General features: G+C 48.6%; 1 protein-coding gene across 1 annotated transcript in view; it reads right to left on the bottom strand.

Moving 5' to 3' along the window:
- LOC139185700 (uncharacterized) overlaps nt 1-10,790 on the bottom strand; it is a 63,409-nt gene extending 52,619 nt beyond the window's left edge. The window contains exons 1-4 of the mRNA XM_070798159.1: nt 10,335-10,790; nt 10,191-10,277; nt 9,490-9,968; nt 1,884-1,977 (exon numbers count right to left, since the gene is read on the bottom strand). Of these exons, the coding sequence (XP_070654260.1) occupies nt 1,884-1,977; nt 9,490-9,968; nt 10,191-10,277; nt 10,335-10,790 (1,116 nt within the window). The remainder of the gene's footprint in view (nt 1-1,883; nt 1,978-9,489; nt 9,969-10,190; nt 10,278-10,334) is intronic.
- Between the last annotated feature and the right edge of the window lie 1,805 nt (nt 10,791-12,595).

Raw genomic sequence — 12,595 nt, 5'->3', positions numbered from 1 at the left:
TGATTTAGAATGACAAATATTTTCCCTCCATCTGCTCAAGAATGGCCTGGCCATAAGAGTAACTATCCTTACTCTAATGCTCTGCTGCTGCTGAGTCGCTTCAGTTGTGTCCAACTCTGCACGACCCCATAGACAGCAGCCCACCAGACAGCAGTCCCTGGGATGCTCCAGGCAAGAACACTGGAGTGGGTTGCCATTTCCTTTTGCAGTGCATGAAAGTGAAAAGTGAAAGTGAAGTCGCCCAGTCGTGTCCAACTCTTAGTGACCCCATGGACTACAGCCTACCAGGCTCCTCCGTCCATGGGATTTTCTAGGCAAGAGTACTGGAGTGGGTTGCCATTGTCTTCTCCAACTCTGATGCTCAGAGTAAGCCTAATGCCAGGCTTTCTCTGAAGGACACAGAGATAGCTGAATGCTTGGGAGGAGTTACTTTTGCCAATGCAGGGTTCTCTTGGTCTAGAACTTTGAAGGGATCCTTACTTGCTGGTAAGGGAAGAAGGTTAGATTGTCCAAAAACACGGGTGGTGCAGACAACCTTGCCACAGTTAAAATTCTATGCTTGGAAACAACCTACTCTCCCATATAAAACCGGTCAAATCCATGACAGTAAATCCACAGTATAAAATCATAAACAGCTTTAACAAGTCATATTGTATGTAAGAATATTTAATGACTTGGGGAAATTATGATACATTGTTAAATGAGAAAAAATTTCTAAAAGTGCGTATATACTATGTTTATAATTTGATTAAAAAACAATATGCATGCATTGTAAATGTAAACAAATAAGTTCATATTGATTATATCTGGGTGGCGGGAACACAAGTGTTATTTCTTTTGTTTTTCCAATCCCTTCTTATACTTTTCTGTATTTTTCTGGTTTTCTACATTGAACATATATTACTTTTGTAATCAGAAAAAAAATAATAAAAACACAGTTTTCGGTTTTTTTTCTTCTCCCAGCTCCCGCCTTCATTCGGAATGTTTCAAGTCAAGTTCAGAGGCCCAGAGATTCCTCTCTACTTTGACTTTGTGCATTAACCTCTTGTTGGTTTTGTTCAGTTTTCTTTTTGATTATGCTAACATAGGAATGTCCCAGAATCTACCAATAACCTGGGCACTGTCCAGTGTAGGCATCTGAGCTGAATGTAAGGAGCAGATCAAAAGAACCTCTGCCTTGTCCCTTCCCCAGACACACTCTGACTCCCCTCACTGTTTTCCTTCCCTCACTCTCTTTTCTCCCAGGGAGAAAATGCTGATGGATGTGGATATTAAAACCACATCCTTAAAAGAGATATGGAGAAAAGGCATAGGATTATACAATATTGCCCCATGAATATGTACAACTTTACCCAACTACTGCCTAAGAAAGATTCCAGCTCAGCTGATTTGCTACTGTGCTGATCAGAGTAGGAATTGGGAAGAACTAAGACTTGAAAGGGGCCTGAGAGGCCAGGAATAATTACACTGGAAATGGAGAAAAGAAAAGGTCCAAGGAGACAGAATCGAGGAAGGGCATCAAGAACCTGTGTGTGTGTGTGTGTGTGTGTGCGTGTGTGTGTGTGTGATGGAGGTACAGAGGGTGGGGGAGGATTGTTAGCTGACTTTGGGGAGAGTGAAGAGGACCAAAATGGGGCAATGGTGAGTGGAGGAAAGAGATGTTAGATTGAGCGTTGAGAATACACTTTAAGCCCTTTGACCTCTCTCATGGGACTGGGTAAATATTTTTAACTAATTTAAATTACATTGTTATACAGGAGTGCTGTTTCTTCCGCTGTGTTTTGTGTCTAATCTGAATCACAGAGGGCATCCCTATTCATGTCAAAGATGAATGCCTTCCTTATGAATGAACGTTTCCTATGGAGAAAATGACACCAGCTTACCTTATTTCCATGCCTTTCACCACTCTCTTGGCACCAGGTAAGCTCCATCAATGCACATATGTTGCTTAAGATGAAGGTGCAGCTGAACAGTCCCCTGTTTTGGAAAAAAGGCAAGTTGGTTTGAGTCTGTCTTCTAAATTGGGATCTTGTCTTCATGTCTAGTCAAGGGGGATCTTCTGCCTAGAGTTCTTTGGAAGTTCTGCCTGCAGTTATTTAGGCCTGTCATGAGCTGAAGCCTCAACTCTGTAAAGGCTTTGAGATTCTACTTTGCCTCAGGACCCGTAAAGCCTCCTGCCCCAGACCTTATTCTGGCCTCAAACTCCTGGTGCAGCTACACGGCTGGTACCACAGAGTCTCTATCTAAAATGTCTGGAGGGCCTCAGGAGCCTCATTTAACTGGTTTATCTTTAGTGTAAAGGCTCCTTGCATAACACTGGCATCTTTCGAGAAGGAATACATTGGCAGTCAACCTGGAGGGTGTAATCCCTATGGGAAAGGAAGGCAAGGCCTCCAGGCCTCTGTTAACAGTGGACATGTGGGGGCCAGGCAAGCAGAACTATTAACCATCTGCATCCAATAATGGCAGAAATCTGATGAAATGGCCTGGGTACTGTCCCAGACATCTGATACTGCAGCATCCTTCACTGAGAAGGCACTTAAAGGAAGAGGTGAAGAGACAGGAGTTTCTTTTTCAAAGTCTCCACTTGTAGGATCCTGTCCTTTGCCCTTTACTGTCTCTGGTGGCTCTGTCAACCTGTACAGTTGTCTCTCTGTATCGACGGGGCACTGGTTCCAGGAGTCTCTGCAAATACTAAAATCCGTGGATGCTCAAAAACTTCATGAAAGACGGTATAGTCTACTGAATACAGTTGACCCTCCATATCCATGGATTAAACAATCTGTGGTTGATTGAACCCCTTAATGAGAAACCTGCAGATAGGGAGTACTGATTTTACATTTATTAAAAATCACCCACATACAAGTAGACCCAGGCAGTTCACACCCACGTTGTTCAAGTGTCAACTGTAATTGGCCCACTTAGGGCTGGGAGAACAGCTAAGAAGCAACTGACAATGATGGGAACTTGGGTAAGTCAGTGTCATTGGCCCAGGCTTTTATTACTCTATATGTGCAAGGAGATCCAACCAGTCCGTTCTGAAGGAGATCAGCCCTGGGATTTCTTTGGAGGGAATGATGCTGAAGCTGAAACTCCAGTACTTTGGCCACCTCATGCGAAGAACTGACTCATTGGAAAAGACTCTGATGCTGGGAGGGATTGAGGGCAGGAGGAGAAGGGGACGACAGAGGATGAGATGGCTGGATGGCATCACTGACTCAATGGACGTAAGTCTGAGTGAACTCCGGGATTTGGTGATGGACAGGGAGGCCTGGCATGCTGAGATTCATGGGGTCGCAAAGAGTCAGACACGACTGCGCGACTGAACTGAACTGATGTGGTAAACAAAGTCACTTTATTATCTACCTGTCTTCCTCTCTGGATATTCCCTTCCTCACTCATTCTGGGAGCCCAGCCTCCTTGATGTAGATGTACCCTCTACTGGAACACTCTTGCCCAGACTCTACTTCCAACTTTCTCATTTCTGCAGTCAATGTGGGGGATTCTATCTATCACCTATCTATCTATCTAGTGATTATGAGCACTCAGTTTGATCATTCCAACTTGACCTGACTTTGTCCATGAATCATGTGTTTATGGTCAGCTCCAGCTGCTCTTTCTGGTTCCATTTTCCCCTTTGTTCTTGGCACAGAAATTTTGGATGGCCAAGGGAGTAAGTCCCTCTGTATCTGGATTATTTTCACTCATTCCAAAAAACATGCATTGGCTTCTCTACCGTGTGGCAGGCATTGTTCTGGCCATCTCAGATATATTTGTGAACAATATAGAGACAGATCCCTGTGGGGGTGGAGTTGAGGGGAAGATAGATAATAAGCAATAAACATAAATATATAAATCATATAGTATGTTAGATAAGAAATGCTTTGGGGACAAGAAAAACAAGGTTGTGCAGGTTAAGAGTGATCAAGAGTATCAGGATGCAGGGAAAGGGCAAGTTTCGGTATTACACAGGGTGGTCAAATGGGTCTTATTGAAAAGCTGAGAATATAAAGACTGCAGAAATGAGAAAGTTGGAAGTAGACTCTGGGCAAGAGTGTTTCGGTAGAGGGTACATCTACATCAAGGAGGCTGGGCTCCCAGAATGAGTGAGGAAGGGAATATCCAGAGAGGAAGACAGGGAATTCCTTGGTGGTTCAGTGATTAGAACTCTGTGCTTCCACTGCCAGGGACCTGAGTTCAATTCCTGGTTGGGGAACTAAGATCCTGCAAGTCATGGAGCTTGGCCAAAAAAAAGAATAAAATAAAATACTGCAAAGAAGAAAGAGGTGAGTGCTGGGAGAGGTGGGTAGATAATTAATGCAGGACCTGTTTTGGCCATTATAAAGACTAGTTTTTATACTGAGAGGAATAGGAATTTATTAAAGTGTAACCCTAAAAAAATTAGAGGAGAGGGAGCTTTTGAAGTTTTGATTAGAGAGAGATATGGTCTAAAGTACATTCTAAAAGGATCACTCTGGCTTCTTTGCTGAAGGCCAGAGTAGAAGTGGGGAGACTGGACAGATGGACACAGTGGTAATCCAGGAGAGAGACGATGGTGTCTTTGACTAGGATGGCAGCCAGGAAGGAGGTGAGAAGTGCTTCAATTCTGGGTGTATTCTGTTGGTAGAGTTAATTCCTACCAGATCTGATGTGCATGTGAGAAGAAGACAAGAGTCAAGGATAACTCAGAGGTTTGGACTAGATATATAAATGTGGGTCATGGGTGTACTGATTATATTTAAAACCACATATCTGGATGAGATCATCAAAAGAGGTGGATAAAGAAGAGCAGAGGATTGAAGTCTGAGTCCTGGGCAAGTCAACATTTAGAGGTCAGGGAAAAGAGGGGGAGCCATGGAAGAGACCAAGAAGGTGAGTGCAGTGAGAGAGGACAGAAACCAAGAGAGATATATGGAGGAGGAGGATGTGGTCCATTATATCAGACGCTATTAATAAGATGAGAACGGAGAATTGACCACTGGATTTAGGTAAGTCATGGTGACTCGGGCCAGAATAATTTCTGTGGAACTCTGAGGGACACAGACCTGATTGTGGGGTTGGTGTAAGACAGGACTGGAGGAGAGGAACTGGGCATAGCAAGTACAGATGAGTTTTCTGAGGGATCTGCTCTAAATTGGAGCATACAAATGTGACAGAGGCTGCCAAGGGAAGTACAGTCATTAAAAGACTTTTCTTTTTTTTAAAGATACATGAAATAATAGCATGTTTGTATGCTGATGGAAAAAATCCAGCAGAGTAATAACTTGGTGTAGGAGAGGAAAGAAAGAATTACTGAGTAATGTCCGTGAGTAGGTGAGAGGGACTGGATTGCCTACACAAGTGGAGGAATTTGCTTTTGATGGATGAGTCAGCACTGAGATAGTAGGTGGAAAGGCAAAGTAGGAAGATGAAACTGCTGGACGGGATAAATGTGATGGTAGGGATCTGCAGCTTTCTCCTTTGGCTCCTTCTATTTTCCCAGGGGAAAAAGAATCCCAATAGATTCTTTTAGAATTCAGGTGATAGAGAGTGTGGAGGGAATATGAAGGGTTTGAGAAGAAAAAATAAAGTATGAAACTGTCATCCAGGAGCCTAGGTGAGTGAGTGGACCAGGGAAACCTAAGTATTACAGTTGGGAAGCACTAAGGGCCCACTTAAGTTTCATCAGTATGAACTTCAAACGAGGTCAGGCAGCCTGGCTGGGTGTATTTCTCCAGCTGATATGGTCATGAAATTTTACACTGGGTCAGGAGGGGAGTAAGAACATCAAAGGGGTGGGCAACAGTGAAGGGTGGTGGGATCAATTGACTGAAGGTTCTCGTTGGGTCAGAGGATAACTGAGATCAAGCAAGGGGATAACTTGGAAAGATAGGAGGATGCATACAATTGAGATTATGGAGGGACTGCAGTCATGTGTAATCACAACTATGGATTGAGGGGAGGAAAAAATCACTGCAGGACAGAAATTCAAGAGATTGAAAGGTTTGGGTATTGGAAGGGTCATTGACATGTATACCAAATCACCAAGAGTTAAGACAGTGTTGGAAAGAGTGATGGTGAATCAAGATCTAGAAAAACTGCAAACAAAATATGGCCGGGGGGTCAGGAGAAGATAGCAGAGATTGGTAAAATCTGATAAGATGCAACTGAATGTGGTATGCAAGAGAGCACTTGCAGAGGTGACAATCAGGATTAAGGAGGACACCTATCTCCCCCCTAGGCCTAGGAAAGAAGGCTGGGAGAAAAAACTCAGGCCCCACTGGAGAAGGCTGTGGGGTCAGCAATGAACTCAGGGGAGAGCTGGGGGTCCCATAGGGAAAGAAGTGAAGGGGATGCTCAGAGAATAGACTGAGGATAAAGGAAAGTTTGCTAATCATGGATTATGAACTACAGATGTCATGGAAGAAGAGTTTCAAGACTGAGGAGGGTGGGAGAGGCCACAGAATAGGAGAAAGACAGGGCCTCTGGGAGCCAGGGGGATTTCAGGGCTGACATAACAGGAACGAGTTCACCGTGAGATTAGTCCCATTGGACACAAAGCAGATGATGGTGGCAAGGCTGAACGCTGGGATTTCAGGGGCTCCCACTAATATGGGAGGTGAGAGGAGGCTCTCTGAAGAGAACATGCCTTGACCCAGCCAGTCAACTCCCTGAAGGGGTCTTTCCTGCTCTTTTCCTGCTCTCTTAATTTGTCGCCTTTTCCAAAGGCAGTTGTGACAAGTCTGAGTGCCACGCTATTCACTGGGTTTGAAAGTAGGTGGACAGACTTTCCTGTCTCTGATAACTGAATTTCCTGTTTCTCTGAAAGCCCTAAAAGTACTTCATCACATTCACGCCCTCCACACCCCAGAGTACACATCCGGGGCTCTGTTGACACACTTGTCCTATGGACTGCTGCCAAGAAGGTCCAAGTTCAAATATTCAGGGCTGAAACTCTCCCCCATGGACATCTGGGGAAGGCTGATGTCCCAAGGTCTATCAGGTAGTCTGTCTAAGGCCATCTCATCCGCCTTCACGTCATCACACAAAATCTTCTCTCCTCTCTGCTGGCACAGTAAACTGCTTTGGCAGGAAAGCTTCCAAGTTCGGGGAAGATGGTTTTCCCTCCTGTGGTCCACATTTCAGATTGCACAGCTGCTCACCATCTTGGTGAATGAGACCATGCTTCAGTTCCTGGCTGCTCAAACCCCAGTTAATCACTTGGTCCTCGTCTTCATTCAGCTCCTCTTCCAGGCTCAGTTCTGTCCTGGTTGAAAGCCAGACCCATTCCTTTGGGCTTGCTCACAGCCTGAGCCGGCAGCCCTCTAATCACCTCCAGGGTGTGCTTCTGGACACTCCCCAAGGCACTTCCAGAGGGAGGTTTGGGGAAGGCAGCCCAAGATGCTAATGAAAGTGTGGTGTTTGCAAAGATACATGAAAGGACGAGCTTCTGGGAAGCAGCTGATGTTCTGACATCCAAGTCAGTTGTTCAAACACTAATTTCTCATCTTGCGGTCTTCCAGGATCTCAGCAATCTGCTCTGCTCTGGTATGGCTGGGCGCCTTGTCCAGGGGAGCCCTACTTTCTCTCCTACCCTCACTTTAACTTACCTCAACTGTTCTATCATAACCAGCTCTCCAGAAAAGATATCCAAACCAGAATGTGACTAGTTAGACTCAACAGTTACCTCTTCAGTGAATACCTGCATTTTAGTGAGAGAGATGTGGGTCAGCAAATTCAAATGCTAATGGGCCAACAGGAGGATGGGAGTGAAAACCAGGATGCGATGGCTGGGATTGGGGTGGACCACGAAGAACTCATCAGTGTGGCCAGCTCTTAAGATTTAGGGGCAGAAGCTAAAAGAAAGAGAAAGAAAACCCAGATATTTTTGTACCATCTTCCAATTTTAAATGCTTGGTAATTAACTCAACTTTTGAAAAACACTAGGAAAGCTAGACAAATATCTTTGGGTTGCCTTGGCGCGTGGCCCAAGATGAGACAGCAGTGACCTATAAGCACACATCTGATTCTGTGTTGAGCACAATGGTTCTTTTATGGTTGATTTTTAGTTAGAAGGCCACTTGGGGCTCCTTGTAGTCTTGAAATCACACAGGAAGGCCTGACCTTGATGACTGTATCCAGGCCACTCAGAGTCCTCCTCCTATGGGCAGTCTGTTCCTCTGTACTCTGGAGTCTTGGAATAGGTTGCATGGCCCCCTCAGGAAAACCATCAATTTCAATGAAGCTGCAATCACTGGGGCCTGCTAGAGCCTGGTGGGTGTTACAGCAATGTCTTCCTCACTGTGAAAGGCAGCTGAAGGCTGAAGTGGAGTCATTTCAATCTCTGGTCAGAAAGAGCATCAGAGTCAATTACCCTACAGCAGAGGTTCCACAGGTAGCCACCAGAGTCAGATCCCTGGGCTTGAAACTCTCCTCTGCTAGTTAATTAGTCTCTCTGACCTCAGTTTTCTCATGTGTAATAACAGGGAATTAACAGTACGTTCTAAGTAGGGTTCTGTGTAATGAGCTGGGCAAGTGTTTCCCCTGCACAGCCACTGAAGAGTAAGCACCCACACTGGAAAAGGGGTGTGACTTCATTTTTAAACCAGGGCTCTATTTAGTATTTAGTGAGAGCTTATTTTTACAGTCACATTTGAAAACTGGTGGTTCAGATCTGTTTCACTCATCATCTCCAAACCTGCCTTGCTCTTTGCCACTCTCTCCTGGAGCCATGAGATCCTCTGAGATTCTGGGGACAATTTTTGTGTCTGAATCCCTTAGCCCCAGGCAGTGGAACTTCATCTGCCTTTTCCCCAGTGGAGTCTTTTTCTGTCCAACAGGCTCTTTCTCAGCGAGCTGCATGCACCTCAACAAGTCCCAGGCTCAGGAGACTGGTTCAGAAAGTCCCACTAAACTGGGAACCAGAGTGCTGGGAAAGCAATTCTCTTTTCTAATGCGGCCATACCCACTCTTTGCATATACTTAACTCCCCCCCTTCCTTTTCCTCCTCTTTTAAATACAGTCTGCCTCCAGCCTCTTCCCCACCATCACCCCCTCCCCCAAAACAAAAAGTGCTATCAAAAATTCAGAATCAAACTTTACATTTTAAGATTTAGTTGGTTGCCTTCCAACCTAGGGCAGCATCCCCTCATGCATCTTTGTAAGAGGAGCCAGCATTTCCGGAAGACTGGCCACACAACCTGGGGTCCCTGGGGTCCCTGGGAGAAGCCTTTAAAAAAATATCAGCGCAGGAAGGGAGCCGTCTGCGAATGGCCGTTAGGGAGGTATATCCTGAGTACAGAGAAAACCCTCAGGTTAGGCAGTTAAGGGGTCTGGGGACAGGAAAGGGAAGCCAGGCCTCAGAAACAGATGGAGTCCGCCCCTCCCGATTCCGAGAGCCGCCTGCAGCGCAACGATGGCCGGAAGTGCCCGGCTCGGAAGAGTGTGCGCGGGGAGGGGCTGCCTGCGAGCCGCGTCTCCCAACTCGCTGGACTGGGATGTTTATAGCACCTGTTTTTCTCGACCTGTCTCCACCTGGATTTCTGCGGTCTGTGGCTGCAGCGTGTGTAGTGGGGATGAGGGAGCGCACCTCCTGCGGCTGATTCTCGGCCTCGGGGCTCTGGCTGGAAAGGGAGTTCCAGTATCCAAACGAAGGGCCATATCGGGGAACCTCGAGGCAGAGCGGCTCTTACCGTGCCGCGTTTGCAAAGAAGTGGGCGGTTAGGCCCGGTGAAACCCGGGGCTTTCCAACCCCACCTCGTGTTCTGTTGACCGCAGCCGTGGGCGTGGGTGAGGCGGGTGTGGGCAGCGGGGGAAGTGGCTCCCACCTTCCTTGTCGCCTGGGGGCTCTGGCTTTCCCTTTCTTTCTCCTCCAAAGAGTTAAAGCCTGAACGACTGTCCACTCTCCGAAGGGGGATGGGGGTGGGGGTGGGGTGGTGGGAGGTATCTGCATTTGGAAAGAGGAGCCCAGAGGGCACGGGGTGGCCATTCTCTATTCAGACCCATTTGTAGAGTCCAGGCCATCCAGGTCTGCACCCTCAACTTCTCCTAATCACTACGTGCCGGGTTGTTCTCAGACCGCGATGACATCATTTTAAAAAATGAAAATAACTGCTCTTTAGGCTTTTAAAGAACCTGGAGGGCAAATAAACCCGAGGAAGAGTCTTCCGCGTCTTCCGCTGGTCCCTGAGGCGGCCGTCTAGAGTGCCTACCTGTGAAGCCGCCCTGTCTGCTCCATCAGAAGAGGCCCTGGGCAGGGTGGGCGGAAGATCCCGGGAGGTTAAGGACAGCAGAGGTACCTAGAGAAACGAGAACATCGTCGATGTTGATCCGGCATGTTCCTTTTCTCACTCAACCTCGGGGCGGCACAAACGTGGTAGCGCTGTTGTTAGGGTGACCATTTCACAGGTGGAGAAACTGAGGCTTAGAAAGGCCAAGGGACGGGCCCCAAAAGGGACGTAGCAAGGGCCACCTTCTGTTTCAAACTTAGATTCCGGAGCCCTGCGGAGGTCGGCGGCAGCCGGGAGTGTGTGGGGGGTGGCGCGGTGGGACCCAGGAGGCGGGAGGGCAGGCGCGGGGCGGGGGCGGTTCAGCCGGCGGCGGCCTCGCGCGGAGGAGCTGGGGCCGGGGGAGCCGCACGGGTCTGGGGCCGCTTGAGAGCCGCTTTGGTCGCATGGACTAGAGGAGGCCCTCTGGGAATCCGGAGCGGGACTGCGAGGCCCGGGCAGCTGCCAGACACGGCTGGTGACTGGCCTGCGCCGCCGGCCCCCACCTCCGGGCCGCGCTGCGGTCGGGCAGCGAGCAGGCCGCATACCGCTCGGCGCAGAGGAAATGGCTGGAATTCCTCCCGCGGCGCCTCGCGCTCGGGCCTCGGGGCGGGCGGGGCGCTGGCGAGGGCTGCGCGGCTCCCAGCCCGCGGCACGGAGGTGGGACCCCTTTCCTGGGAGCGCCGCCGTCTCTCACTGCCAGCATCCGCGCTCCCCGGGCGCAGGCTCGGCCCCCACAGAGACTCCACGGCCCTGCCGAGTCTTCTGGCCCCTTAACCTGCCCCTGGTTTTCTGGGCCGTCCATCTGGGAAGCGGTTCTGCGTCCCCTGCTCAGTCCCCTCGGGCCTCCCTGCCGTTCAGGCCTCGGGCCCCACTTCTGGGATGGTGCAAACGGGGCGCACTGCACGCCAGGGCCTCAGCAGAGCGTGATGCTGAAGCTCCAGGCAGGGAGGCCTCTGCAAGCCCCAGCCTACCCTTTTGGAAAGCCCTGGCCATTGCTATCTTGCAAATGTTCTAGGCTATTGAAGTGTTTGTTAAATGAGTGAATGAATGAGAATTGGGCAGGCACAGGACAAACAAAAGCAGAGACCAAAGGAAAAACAGGCCAAATGTAGATCCTGCTAGAAAGCGCTCAGTTTTCCTTCCTGCACACGCAAAGAACCTGCCACTGCGAGGCAAACCCAACCCAAAGGGCCTGGCACCAAGACTGCTTTGACCTTCACACCTTGAGCCTGGTCTTAACGCCAAGGCCCATTCTCACTCTCTTCCCCTTGCTCTAAGCTCTGAGCTTGGTTTAGCGATAAGTGCCTCCTTTTCCTAGCTCACCTTTCCACATCTCCACCTACAATACTTCCCATGCTGGCCCTCCTCCTTTCTTCTTTTTTTGCGCATACCCCATGACACGTGGGATCTTAGTTCCCAGACCAGGGATCAAACCTAAACCCAGGGATGGAACCTGGAGGACTGCTGGGGAAATCCTTTTTTTTTTTTTTTTCGTTTCTGGACCTCCTCTTTTCTCTGCAGAAGGTTCAAGAGAGTCTGATTCTACATGAAGTGGGTTGTCTGGACTGGGGCACAGAAGGTGGGGCCCTGTGCCAAGCCTAGGGGCAGGGACAGTGGTGGCTGTGTGTGCTCCTCCCATTCCCCTCCTCCCCCCACTCCCATAGGATAGTTTCAAGCAAGGGAGCAAAGCATGGACAGGGTTTCCCAAATTGGTCTGCCTCTGAGTCCAGGTTATCAGTTTAAATTTCTACTCTCTCTAGGGTTCCTCAGTAGCCAGACCTAATCCTGGGGATGCCCCAGGAGGCATTAGGAGGCCAGAGGCAGGCCTGTCTTAAGACACTTATCTCTCCTCAGTCAGGCCCAGTTGGGGGTGGTGGAACTGAGGAGGGGCAGGGAGTAAGGTGTCATTTCCAAGGCTGCCCCTGGATGCTTGCCCATGAGGAGCACGTCCAGGAGGCCTTGGCAGACCCTTCATACAGATGCAGGCAGACAGAAACACAGACAGCTCACAGTGACAGTCTCGGTTCTGGGAATTTTGGAAATCAAAACTCCTACATTTTTCAAAAGAAAAAGGAACAGATTTTGGCATCTTTGCTCCAGAAACAGGAACTGACCAGGACAGTGACCTCTGATAATCACTTCCTCATCTCAGTGCTCAGAAGCTGGTGGGTTCCCCCAGCCCTTCTATTTTTGTCCCCAGTATTCTGTGGGCAGGAACCTGAGGGCTTTAGCAGAGAGAAAGGAAGAGAAAAGAGAAAGGCATAGAAGAGAAGAAGGAGGCAAGGAGGGGAGATATATAGATACGTTACATATTTATTTATTTGGCTGCACTGGATCTTCATTGCTGC

This window comes from Bos indicus, chromosome 11 (genome assembly GCF_029378745.1).
Source record: "Bos indicus isolate NIAB-ARS_2022 breed Sahiwal x Tharparkar chromosome 11, NIAB-ARS_B.indTharparkar_mat_pri_1.0, whole genome shotgun sequence".
Lineage (NCBI taxonomy): Eukaryota > Metazoa > Chordata > Mammalia > Artiodactyla > Bovidae > Bos > Bos indicus.
The sequence above is the reverse complement of the archived record's forward strand: the minus strand, read 5'-3'. Positions and strand labels throughout refer to the sequence as shown.